This window comes from Homalodisca vitripennis, chromosome 1, assembly GCF_021130785.1.
Source record: "Homalodisca vitripennis isolate AUS2020 chromosome 1, UT_GWSS_2.1, whole genome shotgun sequence".
NCBI lineage: Eukaryota > Metazoa > Arthropoda > Insecta > Hemiptera > Cicadellidae > Homalodisca > Homalodisca vitripennis.
This window is the reverse complement of record NC_060207.1, coordinates 249,207,303-249,226,783: the sequence shown is the minus strand read 5'-3', so window position 1 is coordinate 249,226,783 and position 19,481 is coordinate 249,207,303. Positions and strand designations below refer to the sequence as shown.

General features: G+C 39.3%; 1 protein-coding gene across 7 annotated transcripts in view; it reads right to left on the bottom strand.

The window, feature by feature from the left end:
• Positions 1-19,481, bottom strand: part of LOC124353249 (protein slit) — a 697,541-nt gene that overhangs the window by 104,381 nt on the left and 573,679 nt on the right. For all 7 annotated transcript variants that reach the window (XM_046803175.1, XM_046803178.1, XM_046803176.1 and 4 more), the window contains one exon: positions 17,359-17,430. In XM_046803175.1, the coding sequence (XP_046659131.1) occupies positions 17,359-17,430 (72 nt within the window). The remainder of the gene's footprint in view (positions 1-17,358; positions 17,431-19,481) is intronic.

Genomic DNA, 19,481 nt, shown 5'->3' with positions numbered 1-19,481 from the left:
ATATCATGTTCACAATATATAAAACTATGTAGCTAGTGTTAGACTATGTGTTAAATGTCGTTTATGTGTATAATATCATGTTCACAATATATAAAAACTATGTAGCTAGTGTTAGACTATGTGTTAAATGTCGTTTATGTGTATAATATCATGTTCACAATATATAAAACTATGTAGCTAGTGTTAGACTATGTGTTAAATGTCGTTTATGTGTATAATATCATGTTCACAATATATAAAACTATGTAGCCTAGTGTTAGACTATGTGTTAAATGTCGTTTAATGTGTATAATATCATTTTCACCATATATAAAACTATGTAGTCCTAGTGTTAGACTATGTGTAAAATGTCGTTTATGTGTATAATATCATTTTCACAATATATAAAACTATGTAGCCTAGTGTTAGACTATGTGTAAAAATGTCGTTTATGTGTATAATATCATTTTCACAATATATAAAACTATGTAGCCTAGTGTTAGACTATGTGTTAAATGTCGTTTATGTGTATAATATCATGTTCACAATATATAAAACTATGTAGCTAGTGTTAGACTATGTGTTAAATGTCGTTTATGTGTATAATATCATGTTCACAATATATAAAAATATGTAGCCTAGTGTTAGACTATGTGTTAAATGTCGTTTATGTGTATAATATCATGTTCACAATATATAAAACTATGTAGCTAGTGTTAGACTATGTGTTAAATGTCGTTTATGTGTATAATATCATGTTCACAATATATAAAACTATGTAGCTAGTGTTAGACTATGTGTTAAATGTCGTTTATGTGTATAATATCATGTTCACAATATATAAAACTATGTAGCTAGTGTTAGACTATGTGTTAAATGTCGTTTATGTGTATAATATCATGTTCACAATATATAAAACTATGTAGCTAGTGTTAGACTATGTGTTAAATGTCGTTTATGTGTATAATATCATTTTCACCATATATAAAACTATGTAGTCTAGTGTTAGACTATGTGTAAAATGTCGTTTATGTGTATAATATCATTTTCACAATATATAAAACTATGTAGCCTAGTGTTAGACTATGTGTAAAATGTCGTTTATGTGTATAATATCATTTTCACAATATATAAAACTATGTAGCCTAGTGTTAGACTATGTGTAAAATGTCGTTTATGTGTATAATATCATTTTCACAATATATAAAACTATGTAGTCTAGTGTTAGACTATGTGTTAAATGTCGTTTATGTGTATATCATGTTCACAATATATAAAACTATGTAGCTAGTGTTAGACTATGTGTTAAATGTCGTTTATGTGTATAATATCATGTTCACAATATATAAAAATATGTAGCCTAGTGTTAGACTATGTGTTAAATGTCGTTTATGTGTATAATATCATGTTCACAATATATAAAACTATGTAGCTAGTGTTAGACTATGTGTTAAATGTCGTTTATGTGTATAATATCATGTTCACAATATATAAAACTATGTAGCTAGTGTTAGACTATGTGTTAAATGTCGTTTATGTGTATAATATCATGTTCACAATATATAAAACTATGTAGCTAGTGTTAGACTATGTGTTAAATGTCGTTTATGTGTATAATATCATGTTCACAATATATAAAACTATGTAGCTAGTGTTAGACTATGTGTTAAATGTCGTTTATGTGTATAATATCATGTTCACAATATATAAAACTATGTAGCTAGTGTTAGACTATGTGTTAAATGTCGTTTATGTGTATAATATCATGTTCACAATATATAAAACTATGTAGCTAGTGTTAGACTATGTGTTAAATGTCGTTTACGTGTATAATATCATGTTCACAATATATAAAACTATGTAGCTAGTGTTAGACTATGTGTTAAATGTCGTTTACGTGTATAATATCATGTTCACAATATATAAAACTATGTAGCTAGTGTTAGACTAAGGATGCCGTTCATGTGTATAATATCCGTTCCACAAATGTTCAACTTCAGAAAGCAAGTATTTACGAGTATGGTATATACTAGTATAGTATGGTATATACTAGTATAGTATGGTATATACTAGTATAGTATATAGTATGGTATATACTAGTATAGTATGGTATATACTAGTATAGTATGGTATATACTAGTATAGTATGGTATATACTAGTATAGTATGGTATATACTAGTATAGTATGGTATATACTAGTATAGTATGGTATATACTAGTATAGTATGGTATATACTAGTATAGTATGGTATATACTAGTATAGTATGGTATATACTAGTATAGTATGGTATATACTAGTATAGTATGGTATATACTAGTATAGTATGGTATATACTAGTATAGTATGGTATATACTAGTATAGTATGGTATATACGTATTTTCCTGCTTATTCTTTCTATTTCACACATTTTCTATCAGTGATAAATAGTAAGTGTTTTCAACATTATTGGATACACAAAACATTCAGCACTGTTGTTTGGAAAGTAATTAAACATGTATTTTGTACCTTGCAACACACATGGTATTAATTTTCAGTTTTAAAGGACAATTTATTGTATATGACACATATATTACAATGGTATAGTTTGAAAACACAACTTAAAGTTAACGTAAAAACAACAAATATCTGAACAATAATTTCATATTAAAACGCTGAGTAAAAATAATAGTTACGTTGAAAATAAGGGACTAGAATAACTAAGACATGAAAGGTGTAAAACAAAATACTAGCAATGAAACTGCAGTTGAGAATAACGCTAATAAATTCGTCCCGTCTGGTAGAAAACCGTACAAAACACTGGCAATAATTTTAAATCAGCGCTCCCTATGATAAACATTTCTATTTCGAGAAAGCGACGCGAGTAAATATATTCGCTCGTAAAACAATAAACTTGTTTGTGGCGTCGGCTTAAGGCGGGGGGCGCCATTATTTATGTGTTCAAAAACTCGGCCGAGACTTAATGGCATAAAAATAATAAATTGTCTCCTTTAAGAAAGTAAATTGTTCCTTTATCGTTTCTGCTTCCTCTGAGGAACTTATCTTGGAGCAGCATTTTAAAAGTTATCACCGTCGAGGTGACTTTGACAGATTCATCTGCTGTAACGTGTTTGTAGAAGAAGGAATACGATATAAAATATCAATAAAAGAACGTCAATAATGGCAACATTATTCTTGAATCCATGTGGTTGTTTCGATAAACTGAATATGCTTTAAATAAAGGACTGTAATTGCCCTATTTTCATCCCGATTATTATGACTGCGAGGTATGCCGTAATATTATTCCAGTAACTTAAGTATAAATGTAGAATCTTTCTCCGCGCAACCTAATTCACTGCACCAAGCGCAATGTACTATATCGGAATGTTCCTGTTACCAGATACCTGCATTTGAATATCAAACTCTTCACCTCCGCACCCATCCTATCTTCCCAATTGTAAAATTAAATGTGCGAATGAGAATTTTTTTGTATGAATGTAGGAAATTTTAGATTAAAATCTGTGACGTCTGCTATACAATGTACTATTGAGTATTGTCGCTGCAATAAAACTGATTTGATTTGATTCTTCCATTGGTCACAACACATTGTCATGCAATGTACATCATGCGCGATTACAAAATAAAACACCACTAAGTAGGCCTGATCTCACTCATATTCCATCCCTTGTCTACGCAATAACATTAAATGATGGTCGAATATAGTACATGTATCCAGTAGGCTTAGGTTGCATTAGGCACGAGGCCAAAACCAGTTGAAATTACCAAATCTTAAATATCCCGTTACTTTTATTTTTAGCATCGCTGCTTTCCATTTCTTGATTATTGATGTATTTACAATTAAGTAGAGCTATACCAATGCTAATTGCTAAGGTTTACGTCTTTCTCTGAACACTTCAAATGTTAATAAATTTCAATTTTACACGAGAAAGTTTTGTTAAATTAAAAATACTATGTAACCACATTGCACTTTTCATAACCAAACGAAAAACATTAGTTTCTTTAGCAATGCCAAGCTTAAAATAATCATTAATATTATAATATAAATAAACATAAAACTGTAATTCCAAATTGAAGGATTGATATTTGAACATAGTGAGATAGCACAATAGTGCTTGCAACAGCTGTTGGGTCGTAAACTTCTACGTCATTTGAATCCAATTGTCCTGGACAAACTCCAAGTGAACTCAATCTGAGGAAGTTCTGCTGAGCGAGCTGTCACTCTAAGTGGGTCTAACGTCTGCTGAACGATGAGTGAGCCAACCTTGTTCCCGAGAACTGTCACTCCCACCCCTCAGCCAATCCAATTGTCCTGGACAAACTCCAAGTGAACTCAATCTGAGGAAGTTCTGCTGAGCGAGCCGTCACTCTAAGTGGGTCTAACGTCTGCTGAACGATGAGTGAGCCAACCTTGTTCCCGAGAACTGTCACTCCCACCCCTCAGCCAATCCAATTGTCCTGGACAAACTCCAAGTGAACTCAATCTGAGGAAGTTCTGCTGAGCGAGCCGTCACTCTAAGTGGGTCTAACGTCTGCTGAACGATGAGTGAGCCAACCTTGTTCCCGAGAACTGTCACTCCCACCCCTCAGCCAATCCAATTGTCCTGGACAAACTCCAAGTGAACTCAATCTGAGGAAGTTCTGCTGAGCGACCCGTCACTCTAAGTGGGTCTAACGTCTGCTGAACGATGAGTGAGCCAACCTTGTTCCCGAGAACTGTCACTCCCACCCCTCAGCCAATCCAATTGTCCTGGACAAACTCCAAGTGAACTCAATCTGAGGAAGTTCTGCTGAGCGAGCCGTCACTCTAAGTGGGTCTAACGTCTGCTGAACGATGAGTGAGCCAACCTTGTTCCCGAGAACTGTCACTCCCACCCCTCAGCCAATCCCTCAAATTCTCATTTTGCCCGTCATCCTGAATAAAATCTCAAAATATAACATATATCAAACTTGCGTAAGGGTGTATTCCACGTTATTACCAGTCCGATATAAAAATATGCATGTGTCATTACCCAAAAAATTATTATTTGGCATCGGCAACAGCTCAAAATTTTTGTGTAATACCCTTGTAATTCATCTAAGAGTAAAGTTTACTCCAGCCGAAACAAGGTGTAACTATATTTAAGTACCGTACAGTAAGTTATAGAGCAAGCTCATACTCTGGTGGAGGAATGCCGGGAGATTGTTAGTGGTACATAACAATCAAATACCAGAGAATGTCGATAGTTCGACACGATGGATATATGGCAGTGTGGTGCAATGACGGAAGATTGTTAGTGGTACATATCAATAAAATACCAAGAGAATGTCGATAGTTCGACACGATGGATATATGGCAGTGTGGTGCAATGACGGAAGATTGTTAGTGGTACATATCAATAAAATACCAAGAGAATGTCGATAGTTCGACACGATGGATATATAGCAGTGTGGTGCAATGACGGAAGATTGTTAGTGGTACATATCAATAAAATACCAAGGGAATGTCGATAGTTCGACACGATGGATATATGGCAGTGTGGTGCAATGACGGAAGATTGTTAGTGGTACATAACAATCAAATACCAGAGAATGTCGATAGTTCGACACGATGGATATATGGCAGTGTGGTGCAATGACGGAAGATTGTTAGTGGTACATATCAATAAAATACCAAGAGAATGTCGATAGTTCGACACGATGGATATATAGCAGTGTGGTGCAATGACGGAAGATTGTTAGTGATACATAACAATCAAATACCAGAGAATGTCGATAGTTCGACACGATGGATATATGGCAGTGTGGTGCAATGACGGAAGATTGTTAGTGGTACATAACAATCAAATACCAGAGAATGTCGATAGTTCGACACGATGGATATATGGCAGTGTGGTGCAATGACGGAAGATTGTTAGTGATACATAAAAATCAAATACCAGAGAATGTCGATAGTTCGACACGATGGATATATGGCAGTGTGGTGCAATGACGGAAGATTGTTAGTGGTACATAACAATCAAATACCAAGAGAATGTCGATAGTTCGACACGATGGATATATGGCAGTGTGGTGCAATGACGGAAGATTGTTAGTGATACATAACAATCAAATACCAGAGAATGTCGATAGTTCGACACGATGGATATATGGCAGTGTGGTGCAATAACGGAAGATTGTTAGTGGTACATATCAATAAAATACCAAGAGAATGTCGATAGCACGACACGATGGATATATGGAAGTGTAAGTGATGACTCGAATACTACGTTAAAGAATATTAGATATGCTAGGCCTAATCTATTACTAAGAGAATATCGATAGTTCGCCACGACGGATATATGGCAGTGTAAGTGATGACTCGAATACTACGTTGTTAATATTATATAAGCTAGGTCTAATCTTCTACCAAGAGAATATCGATAGTTCAACACGATGGATATATGGCAGTGTAAGTGATGACTCGAATACTACGTTGTTAATATTATATATGCTAGGTCTAATCTATTACCAAGAGAATATCGATAGTTCAACACGATTGATATATGACAGTGTAAGTGATGACTCGAATACTACGTTGTTAATATTATATATGCTAGGTCTAATCTATTACCAAGAGAATATCGATAGTTCGACATGATGGATATATGGCAGTGTAAGTGATGACTCGAATACTACGTTGTTAATATTATATATGCTAGGTCTAATCTATTACCAAGAGAATATCGATAGTTCGACACGATGGATATATATGGCAGTGTAAGTGATGACTCGAATGGAAGCGCGTGAGACGTGAGTAAATATTGAGGTGAAATACTACATTGAAGAATATTAGATATGCTAGGTCTAATCTATTACCAAGAGAATATCGATAGTTCGACACGATGGATATATATGGCAGTGTAAGTGATGACTCGAATGGAAGCGCGTGAGACGTGAGTAAATATTGAGGTGAAATACTACATTGAAGAATATTAGATATGCTAGGCCTAATCTATTACCAAGAGAATATCGATAGTTCAACACGATGGATATATGGCAGTGTAAGTGATGATTCGAATACTACGTTGTTAATATTATATAAGCTAGGTCTAATCTTCTACCAAGAGAATATCGATAGTTCAACACGATGGATATATGGCAGTGTAAGCGATGACTCGAATACTACGTTGTTAATATTATATATGCTAGGTCTAATATATTACCAAGAGAATATCGATAGTTCGACACGATGGATATATGGCAGTGTAAGTGATGACTCGAATGGAAGCGCGTGAGACGTGAGTAAATATTGAGGTGAAATACTACATTGAAGAATATTAGATATGCTAGGCCTAATCTATTACCAAGAGAATATCGATAGTTCGACACGATGGATATATGGCAGTGTAAGTGAAAACTCGAATACTACGTTGTTAATATTATATAAGCTAGGTCTAATCTATTACCAAGAGAATATCGATAGTTCGACACGATGGATATATGGCAGTGTAAGTGAAGACTCGAATACTACGTTGTTAATATTATATAAGCTAGGTCTAATCTATTACCAAGAGAATATCGATAGTTCGACACGATGGATATATGGCAGTGTAAGTGATGACTCGAATGGAAGCGCGTGAGACGTGAGTAAATATTGAGGTGAAATACTACATTGAAAAATATTAGATATGATAGGCCTAATCTATTAGTTTACAAGTGATCTGAGGCACTGTATATAAGGCTGTAGAGAGTGCAACACAAAAACACACAGACGCTAATTATGACTGTGCTTATAATTTTGTACTTCATGAAGTTAATGAATGGCTACGGTTATTACGGAAAGCTTATAGCCAATTCATTGAGCATTACGAGTATTACAAGATCGTTAAATGTAAATTCAGTCTCTACTGATGGATTGAGTCATAATTCCTGAGTTATTTGTAGCCGATGGCATGGGCTTCGGCAGCCTACAGAAATTGGCGGAATATATTTCTAAAAAAACTTAGCCTAATCAGGCCCTTAACTGAAATGTAAGGCAGTAAATGAATAACATTTTGAAACATTTCTCATTTTATGAAAATGTCACGACCGAAACAAAGTTCGCATTCTGGTTACTTACGCTTAATAAATTAACTCAAATTCTTAGGTGACAATGAGGAATCTCCTTCAGCCGCTATGCAGTGTGAAGGGACACTTCACGGTGATGAGGTTTTACGAACCTTTAGGTTTAATACTACGAGAAACAAGAGCATGCGCAGAGTTCTCGCAATTACAATCACTGACCTCAAGACGTATTTATGGTACATTGCATTCCAATTAGAAATGGCTTTGAAATTAAGACATTTTTGAAATCAAGAATGCTTCAAAAGATTATTAAAGAAATCCACAAAACGTTAAAACTGAATACTAGATGGTTGTGTATGGGGGATGCATTAAGACACTCAGGTAGCACTCTTCATTATACAATGAATCAGTGCACCAATGACTTGGCAGTAAAATATAAGCTCGTTTAAACTGTTTTGGGATTCCTAGAGCCAAACAGACCCAGTGCCTTATTGTTGTACGGTGATGATAAGTTGATAGGGTCTTTATTTTAAAACAATTCGAAAGTTTACTATAATGTTCAGGCTGATGGATGAAGACTTGACTTACACAAAAAGTTTGAAAGTCATCCCAATCAGATATCTGGGACCACCCAAGCACCAGTTCAATAAACAATTAGACCTCTTCCGACTCGATAATATACCTAATCCGAGACTACTTCTGACCGTGACCCTGTAGGAGTAAGTAGCCAGGGGCGTCGACGCCTTTATAGCCAATATCAGGAGAAAGTTCCGTATTCGTCTCGGATATCTTGGCTTCCGGGACACCGGCGCGCCGAGGCAGGACAATGAGGTTAACGTCTCAATTCACACCTTCTTTCCGGTCTTTCTTGTAAATTATATCCGTCTATTAAACCGAGTATGATTTCTCATATTTTTCCAAAAACTTCACAAAGTGGAGGAAGTAAAAATAACTCCCCTGGCAGCTTTGCAGCAAGGACAAATAACTTGAGTGATTGATATTTATACTAACAATATTTTGCGTTGTGGATCTATTTGGGATATCCTGAGATCTAGTTAGAGTGCCCAAAAACATAACCTTTCATATACATAACTAAAATAAAAACACGTCTTCATGTCTTTTTTGTAAAACCAAAACTGTATAAAATGGAAAAGTATAATTTGCTTTAAATTTACTCTAGTATGTAAAGCTTAGCTACTAGTGTGATTTTAAAAGACATTTTGGGATCAGTCCTGCTTCTTTCCATTGTAATAAATATTGGCAGTTGACACGTGAATAATTGTGATTTGTTCAATGCTCTGAGTATTTAATACAATCCCAAGTCTTATAACAATGGATCGGGGCTTGTAAATCTCTAAGGGGGAAAGGCTCAAAACATTCATATTCATAAAGAGTTTAAAATGGTTACTCGAGAACAGGTTTTTGGTTCTGACAGCAGTATGCACTTCAATAAACGGTCCACAGCTACAGAAACTGCACGAAGACTGCATTGTAGCGCCCATCTTAAAATTTCTTCCTACTCTTATATATATATATATATATATATATATATATATATATATATATATATATATATATATATATATCCTTTTTTTCGTCATTTATTTTACGATGAAGATTACTTGAATAAGCCTTGAAACTTGTATATAAGTTATTGCCAAATTATTCCATCCTCATTGAACACTTATTCAACGTTCATTGCAATATTGATTTATAATAAGCTGTCTAAAAACTAAAGAACAGTAAACTAAAACTAACTGTCTGTATAAAAATAACTAAAACATTCATGTAACTCGTGTATAAGAACGTCTTTTTCATCCACATAAACATTTCGGGAATAAAATAAAGTTTTCCTTAGAAATAATCAACTCCTACAGCAAACTTAACCTGGGCTTTACTATACACCTAGACGATTACTAGCAACAAATAAAGTTCACGTTAGGAACTAAGCACGTTCAAACTGTGTTAGTGTCGTACACAGAACAGGAGCGGAAAGTTGTAAAGCGGCGCGGCGGCAAGCCACGGGCAGTGACGGCAATCTCTGCTCATTACGCGCGGCAAGTGTGGGCTGCCCCGGCCCGAGGTAACCACCGTATTAAACAAAACTGTGTTAGTGTTGTACACAGAACAGGAGCGGAAAGTTGTAAAGCGCCGGCAAGCCACGGGCAGTGACGGCATACTCTGCTCATTACGCGCGGCAAGTGTGGGCTGCCCCGGCCCGAGGTAAACACCGTATTAACAAAACTGTGTTAGTGTTGTACACAGAACAGGAGCGGAAAGTTGTAAAGCGCCGGCAAGCCACGGGCAGTGACGGCAATCTCTGCTCATTACGCGCGTCAAGTGCGGCTGCCCCGGCCCGAGGTAAACACCGTATTAACAAAACTGTGTTAGTGTTGTACACAGAACAGGAGCGGAAAGTTGTAAAGCGGCGGCAAGCCACGGGCAGTGACGGCAAACTCTGCTCATTACGCGCGTCAAGTGTGGGCTGCCTCGGCCCGAGGTAAACACCGTATTAACAAAACTGTGTTAGTGTTGTACACAGAACAGGAGCGGAAAGTTGTAAAGCGCCGGCAAGCCACGGGCAGTGACGGCAAATTCTGCTCATTACGCGCGTCAAGTGCGGCTGCCCCGGCCCGAGGTAAACACCGTATTAACAAAACTGTGTTAGTGTTGTACACAGAACAGGAGCGGAAAGTTGTAAAGCGCCGGCAAGCCACGGGCAGTAACGGCAAACTCTGCTCATTACGCGCGGCAAGTGTGGGCTGCCCCGGCCCGAGGTAAACACCGTATTAACAAAACTGTGTTAGTGTTGTACACAGAACAGGAGCGGAAAGTTGTAAAGCGCCGGCAAGCCACGGGCAGTGACGGCAAACTCTGCTCATTACGCGCGTCAAGTGCGGCTGCCCCGGCCCGAGGTAAACACCGTATTAACAAAACTGTGTTAGTGTTGTACACAGAACAGGAGCGGAAAGTTGTAAAGCGGCGGCAAGCCACGGGCTGTGACAGCAAACTCTGCTCATTACGCGCGTCAAGTGCGGCTGCCCCGGCCCGAGGTAAACACCGTATTAACAAAACTGTGTTAGTGTTGTACACAGAACAGGAGCGGAAAGTTGTAAAGCGGCGGCAAGCCACGGGCTGTGACGGCATACTCTGCTCATTACGCGCGTCAAGTGCGGCTGCCCCGGCCCGAGGTAACCACCGTATTAACAAAACTGTGTTAGTGTTGTACACAGAACAGGAGCGGAAAGTTGTAAAGCGGCGGCAAGCCACGGGCAGTGACGGCAAACTCTGCTCATTACGCGCGTCAAGTGCGGCTGCCCCGGCCCGAGGTAAACACCGTATTAACAAAACTGTGTTAGTGTTGTACACAGAACAGGAGCGGAAAGTTGTAAAGCGGCGGCAAGCCACGGGCAGTGACGGCAAACTCTGCTCATTACGCGCGTCAAGTGCGGCTGCCCCGGCCCGAGGTAAACACCGTATTAACAAAACTGTGTTAGTGTTGTACACAGAACAGGAGCGGAAAGTTGTAAAGCGCCGGCAAGCCACGGGCAGTGACGGCAAACTCTGCTCATTACGCGCGGCAAGTGTGGGCTGCCCCGGCCCGAGGTAAACACCGTATTAACAAAACTGTGTTAGTGTTGTACACAGAACAGGAGCGGAAAGTTGTAAAGCGGCGGCAAGCCACGGGCTGTGACGGCATACTCTGCTTATTACGCGCGTCAAGTGCGGCTGCCCCGGCCCGAGGTAAACACCGTATTAACAAAACTGTGTTAGTGTTGTACACAGAACAGGAGCGGAAAGTTGTAAAGCGGCGGCAAGCCACGGGCAGTGACGGCAAACTCTGCTCATTACGCGCGTCAAGTGCGGCTGCCCCGGCCCGAGGTAAACACCGTATTAACAAAACTGTGTTAGTGTTGTACACAGAACAGGAGCGGAAAGTTGTAAAGCGCCGGCAAGCCACGGGCAGTGACGGCAAACTCTGCTCATTACGCGCGTCAAGTGCGGCTGCCCCGGCCCGAGGTAACCACCGTATTAACAAAACTGTGTTAGTGTTGTACACAGAACAGGAGCGGAAAGTTGTAAAGCGCCGGCAAGCCACGGGCAGTGACGGCAATCTCTGCTCATTACGCGCGTCAAGTGCGGCTGCCCCGGCCCGAGGTAAACACCGTATTAACAAAACTGTGTTAGTGTTGTACACAGAACAGGAGCGGAAAGTTGTAAAGCGGCGGCAAGCCACGGGCAGTGACGGCAATCTCTGCTCATTACGCGCGTCAAGTGCGGCTGCCCCGGCCCGAGGTAAACACCGTATTAACAAAACTGTGTTAGTGTTGTACACAGAACAGGAGCGGAAAGTTGTAAAGCGCCGGCAAGCCACGGGCAGTGACGGCAAACTCTGCTCATTACGCGCGGCAAGTGTGGGCTGCCCCGGCCCGAGGTAAACACCGTATTAACAAAACTGTGTTAGTGTTGTACACAGAACAGGAGCGGAAAGTTGTAAAGCGGCGGCAAGCCACGGGCTGTGACGGCATACTCTGCTTATTACGCGCGTCAAGTGCGGCTGCCCCGGCCCGAGGTAAACACCGTATTAACAAAACTGTGTTAGTGTTGTACACAGAACAGGAGCGGAAAGTTGTAAAGCGGCGGCAAGCCACGGGCAGTGACGGCAAACTCTGCTCATTACGCGCGTCAAGTGCGGCTGCCCCGGCCCGAGGTAAACACCGTATTAACAAAACTGTGTTAGTGTTGTACACAGAACAGGAGCGGAAAGTTGTAAAGCGGCGGCAAGCCACGGGCTGTGACGGCATACTCTGCTTATTACGCGCGTCAAGTGCGGCTGCCCCGGCCCGAGGTAAACACCGTATTAACAAAACTGTGTTAGTGTTGTACACAGAACAGGAGCGGAAAGTTGTAAAGCGGCGGCAAGCCACGGGCAGTGACGGCAAACTCTGCTCATTACGCGCGTCAAGTGCGGCTGCCCCGGCCCGAGGTAAACACCGTATTAACAAAACTGTGTTAGTGTTGTACACAGAACAGGAGCGGAAAGTTGTAAAGCGCCGGCAAGCCACGGGCAGTGACGGCAAACTCTGCTCATTACGCGCGTCAAGTGCGGCTGCCCCGGCCCGAGGTAAACCACCGTATTAACAAAACTGTGTTAGTGTTGTACACAGAACAGGAGCGGAAAGTTGTAAAGCGCCGGCAAGCCACGGGCAGTGACGGCAATCTCTGCTCATTACGCGCGTCAAGTGCGGCTGCCCCGGCCCGAGGTAAACACCGTATTAACAAAACTGTGTTAGTGTTGTACACAGAACAGGAGCGGAAAGTTGTAAAGCGGCGGCAAGCCACGGGCAGTGACGGCAATCTCTGCTCATTACGCGCGTCAAGTGCGGCTGCCCCGGCCCGAGGTAAACACCGTATTAACAAAACTGTGTTAGTGTTGTACACAGAACAGGAGCGGAAAGTTGTAAAGCGCCGGCAAGCCACGGGCAGTGACGGCAAACTCTGCTCATTACGCGCGTCAAGTGCGGCTGCCCCGGCCCGAGGTAAACACCGTATTAACAAAACTGTGTTAGTGTTGTACAAAGAACAGGAGCGGAAAGTTGTAAAGCGCCGGCAAGCCACGGGCAGTGACGGCAAACTCTGCTCATTACGCGCGTCAAGTGCGGCTGCCCCGGCCCGAGGTAAACACCGTATTAACAAAACTGTGTTAGTGTTGTACAAAGAACAGGAGCGGAAAGTTGTAAAGCGGCGGCAAGCCACGGGCAGTGACGGCAAACTCTGCTCATTACGCGCGTCAAGTGCGGGCTGCCCCGGCCCGAGGTAAACACCGTATTAACAAAACCGGGACAACGGATTAAAACTTTTAAATGCTCAACCAAAGTTCGACGCTTTCATACCGAACCATTCAATTAATTGTTTGGAGTGGTTTCATTTGTACTTCAATCCCTTGATTACTGGATTTGAATGGTAAACCTCTATTGTTGAGATGTTTTGTTTTTTATAACTTACCTTTCAGTAGGCTTAATTTGTTAACACTTTTACTGAGCGACAAGTAATTTTTTTGCTAATTTTAAACTTTTTGCTTTTACTTAAGGAGGTTTTTAAGGTTTTGTTTTGTGTACTGTACTGTGTAGTTGTTGTATATCGTACAAAATGTATTATGTTTTACCACTGTCTTTGCCATTTACATATTTAATTGATGCTTATTTTTCGTAAATATTTATAATGTCATCAGTATGTGATCGTAAAGATATTTAAAACTGTAATCTGAAAATCAAAGAAATGTGACAAACCTTAATCAGAAAAATTATCTGGAAGAGTCAATATAGAATCTCATAAGAAGAAATGTATCTATAGCCGCACTAATATAAGAAAGGTCAGGATAAGAAAGAGATTTTTGAAGAGAAATTTTAGAGATAATATTTTTTTGCATTACTCGCTTTTAACCAACCGTCAAAAAATCAAATAAGAAGAGTTCAAGTAATAATTTCAGTTAAATACGTGTAGCTTTTTACCTGATTGGTTGCCGGTTATTTACCTGCGTATATATCATTATAATATAATCTTTCAAAAGTATGAAAATTACAAAAAAAATGTAGTTTAAACTGTTTAACCTTTATATGGCCTCCAATTCCCACCACCGTCATAACTACCCCAGCTGACAACTTTGACTTCTTCGGTAGGAGAAATTCCTGCATAGATCTATTGAAAAGTTAGGTTCAGTGGTTACACAATGTACACGAACCCTCGGTTTTCGGACTAATACTAGTTGAGCAATAAACCCTGTGCCAGAACCATACACTTAATCTCTAATGCGAGTATTAAGCCAACTTAAGTAGCCATTCAGTTCGGTATCACACCACACTACCCACGTCTCAATAAATCCTGCGGCTGATTCCCCATTCACGACGAGAGCACTGGAAAACGTCCAAAGATCTGGATCCCTTAATCAGCTCCTTTCAGTCGGGCAGCCTCTGTGCGGCGGCAGCGCGGCGTGACGGCAGTGTGGTGCTGTGGTGCGACGGTATTTGCATAAGCGGCCGACAAGAGCGTGAGGAACGTCAGCATTATGTAAAGCGGAGGGACTGATTAACCGGGTGACAATGGAAATCAAAATATTAGTCCACGAGGTTGACACAGGACTGCCCACTCGGGCGCCCACACAATCAGACACCCTTTCTCTGCACATTCTAGTGATAGTTCTTTACTACTAAACTAACAACACTGCAGTGTTCACTTACAAAGTATTAGTCCACGAGGTTGACACAGGACTGCCCACTCGGGCGCCCACACAATCAGAGACCCTTTCTCTGCACATTCTAGTGGTAGTTCTTTACTAATAAAATTCCAACACTGCAGTGTTCACTTACAAAGTATTAGTCCACGAGGTTGACACAGGACTGCCCACTCGGGCGCCCACACAATCAGACACCCTTTCTCTGCACATTCTAGTGATAGTTCTTTACTACTAAACTAACAACACTGCAGTGTTCACTTACAAAGTATTAGTCCACGAGGTTGACACAGGACTGCCCACACAATCAGAGACCCTTTCTCTGCATAATGAATTTAAAGAAATACATACAAGTGTTATAGAAGATATTCCTGTATAAACATTTCCTTTGCAAAAGTTCACCAGAGATGTGGGAGCTACATAAAATAGAATTCATTCACCCAGCTTACGTGTTACAGAGAATTGGGTGAATAGAATGGGTTCGTGTACTGTGTACCAGCGAGCTAAACACCATTCCATTCCTCTTTTCACTTCACTATCACTCTTAACTTATTTTTCTATTTATGTTACTGCCAACGAACTGAACTGCAAACTGATACGTTCACAAACGGATATTAAAAAAGTGATTTTGGGTAATTGGGAACGAACACAATTGACCTTTCTGAGAGGGAAGTGACCGATTTCCAGCATTAACGAAGAATTTTGTCCCTTTGTACAGAAGATGCTTTGAAAAACAATACATTTCCGAAACAGTAAGAACACTAGGGCCTTATTTCTATGAGAGGAGAGTGAATGAGATTTTAGTACCTGAAAAATAATGTTATTCCTTGATAAAGAAGACTGGAGGAACACAAGCACCTCCGTAAGAGATGGACGAGCGAGATTTTGTCAGTTCCTTTTTCCATAAAGAAGTTGTTTTGAAGGATGATTTTGGTAGCTGAGGGAAAACTAAGCTCATAAGAGAGCATTGGGAGATTTTTATTTCTTAAGAACAATTATCTTACTTGATAAATAAAGAGCCTATAATTCCTAATTAGATAATAAAATTAATAGACTGATTACAAATTTAAATTCAGAAAAGATAATTATAGATGAATGTTGTTCACACCTTTCTTCTGCAGATCACAGCTCCTGGCCTTGGCGTCTTGTTTGAAACTCTTCATGATTCAACGTGAAACTGCCACGATGTGAATTACTTTTCTAATCAGATATCATTTTATGCAGATATCTTTTGGGCAGTAGTATAAACGAAGAATTGTGGTATGCAAAGGAAATAATAAAAACGGATAAACAATATTTAAACTGCTGTTGATATCTTCATTTCCGTCTTTTTTCTTTTGATAACCTCATCACTCAGTAAGAAAAATAAATTGGAACCTCTTACAAAACCAGACCTTGTACCTAACTCTGAGACTAACAATGACAAATTGGGACATTGAAACCAGAGAAACGCGCGACTATATAACCAAAGACTGGAACTGGAAGCGATATCGTAAAGTCCACCCAAACACAAGGACCAGGACCAGACGTGGGAGTGGGAGCGATGGGTCCTGGATAGAGACGTCCTCTCTCTGTCCTATAGTTTGGCGACAAGACAGAGACACCGGGTCGACATGTCATAGTGGGCGTCAGTGCCAGTCCCGTCTGTCGTACACAACGACTCAATCGAGTCTTCTGGCTCCGTATAAACATTCTTCCATTATTCAAGAAAAGGCTGTAGTTCTGCAGACCTCCTGCATTTGGAAACCTGCACAATTGTACAAACAAAATAACAGGAGCGCTTCAAGCCGAACGTTAATTAGACAGTCATTGGTATAAATTTTTTCCCAATCATAGGCTCTTTGTTTTCCCAATTTAAATGTAATTTTAATGTAAGACATAAAAAAATGTGATTTTAGTTCTTTAATGCAAATTCTGCCACCAACAAAAATTATTACAACCCAAGACAATAAAAAACTGCTGCTGATCCAATTGTGTTGATTAAATTAAAAATACTTCCTATCCCAGTGGTCTTCCATGTATATCTTAGAAAGTACAATATGTTTATTTAAATATAACCTCGAAGACATAATTTTGTGAAAAATAAACATCATTACATTACAAAGGATCACAGAAGGATACTCACAGGATCTCCAGTTCCTTGAGGCTGCTGACAGCGACCTCGTCGATACAAGTGAGATGGTTGTTGTCTAGTTGCCTGTAACCAGAGTGTAAATCAGACATCAGACGCCATGTAATAACTTACAACAGACTTTGCGCTAATAATGCGTCGATACAAGTGAGATGGTTGTTGTCTAGTTGCCTGTAACCAGAGTGTAAATCAGACATCAGAAACCATGTAATAACTTACAACAGACTTTGCGCTAATAATGAGTCGATACAAGTGAGATGGTTGTTGTCCAGTTGCCTGTAACCAGACTGTAAATCAGACATCAGAAACCATGTAATAACTTACAACAGACTTTGCGCTAATAATGCGTCGATACAAGTGAGATGGTTGTTGTCTAGTTGCCTGTAACCAGAGTGTAAATCAGACGCCATGTAATAACTTGCAACATACTTTGCTCTAATAATGCGTCGATACAAGTGAGATGGTTGTTGTCCAGTTGCCTGTAACCAGAGTGTAAATCAGACATCAGAAACCATGTAATAACTTACAACAGACTTTGCGCTAATAATGAGTCGATACAAGTGAGATGGTTGTTGTCCAGTTGCCTGTAACCAGACTGTAAATCAGACATCAGACACCATGTATTAACTTACAACAGACTTTGCGTTAATAATGCGTCGATACAAGTGAGATGGTTGTTGTCCAGTTGCCTGTAACCAGACTGTAAATCAGACATCAGACACCATGTAATAACTTACAACAGACTTTGCGCTAATAATGCGTCGATACAAGTGAGATGGTTGTTGTCCAGTTGCCTGTAACCAGAGTGTAAATCAGACATCAGACACTATGTAATAACTTACAACAGACTTTGCGCTAATAATGAGTCGATACAAGTGAGATGGTTGTTGTCCAGTTGCCTGTAACCAGAGTGTAAATCAGACATCAGACACCATGTAATAACTTACAACAGACTTTGCGCTAATAATGCGTCGACGCCTCTATCGTAAATTACAGGTACACCGATGGTATGAGGCGATCTCCAGTTTATGGCTTGCTCAAGCGCTTAGACACATACGGATAAACGGTATTTAATTGTGTTATCACAGAATGATTCCAAGTAACAAAAAATAACATACGATGTATTAAATGAATAGAAGAAGAATTTGTTAACAGTCACAGCTCAATAAAAACCTAAGTGATGACAGTTTATTTTGTTCGAAAAACAGATTTTATATAAAATAAGTTAACTGTATTTTCCAATTGTTAGACTATTTTATTGCAATAATTGACATGTACATCTTCCTAATGACACTAAACTGACTATATAAATTTCACATTTGAAATTAATCGACGATATCAACACTATTCAAGGCATCGATAACATTGGTTTTCAAATAAAGTAGTATTTTACCGAAACCCTTCTAACTGTTCTGGGCTTTGGTTATAAGTCAATCCAGGACAAGAAAGGTATGATGGTTTTAGTGGTATTACCAACTAGTGAAATACAGAGAATGGAGTATTATAATGGGGTTCAGGAGATTACATACCAATATTTCTATTTCACTGACACAGACTTGTTCAAAATCTCTTTGGTTATAAGTCAATCCAGGACAAGAAAGGTATGATGGTTTTAGTGGTATTACCAACTAGTGAAATACAGAGAATGGAGTATGCTAATGGTGTTCAGGAAATTACATACCAATATTTCTCTTTCACTGACACAGACTTGTTCAAAATCTCTTTGGTTATAGGTCAATCCAGGACAAGAAAGGTATGATGGTTTTAGTGGTATTACCAACTAGTGAAATACAGAGAATGGAGTATTCTAATGGTGTTCAGGAGATTACATACCAATATTTCTCTTTCACTGACAGACTTGTTCAAAATCTCTTTGGTTATAAGTCAATCCAGGACAAGAAAGGTATGATGGTTTTAGTGGTATTACCAACTAGTGAAATACAGAGAATGGAGTATTCTAATGGTGTTAAGGAGATTACATACCAATATTTCTCTTTCACTGACACAGACTTGTTCAAAATCTCTTTGGTTATAGGTCAATCCAGGACAAGAAAGGTATGATGGTTTTAGTGGTATTACCAACTAGTGAAATACAGAGAATGGAGTATTTTAATGGT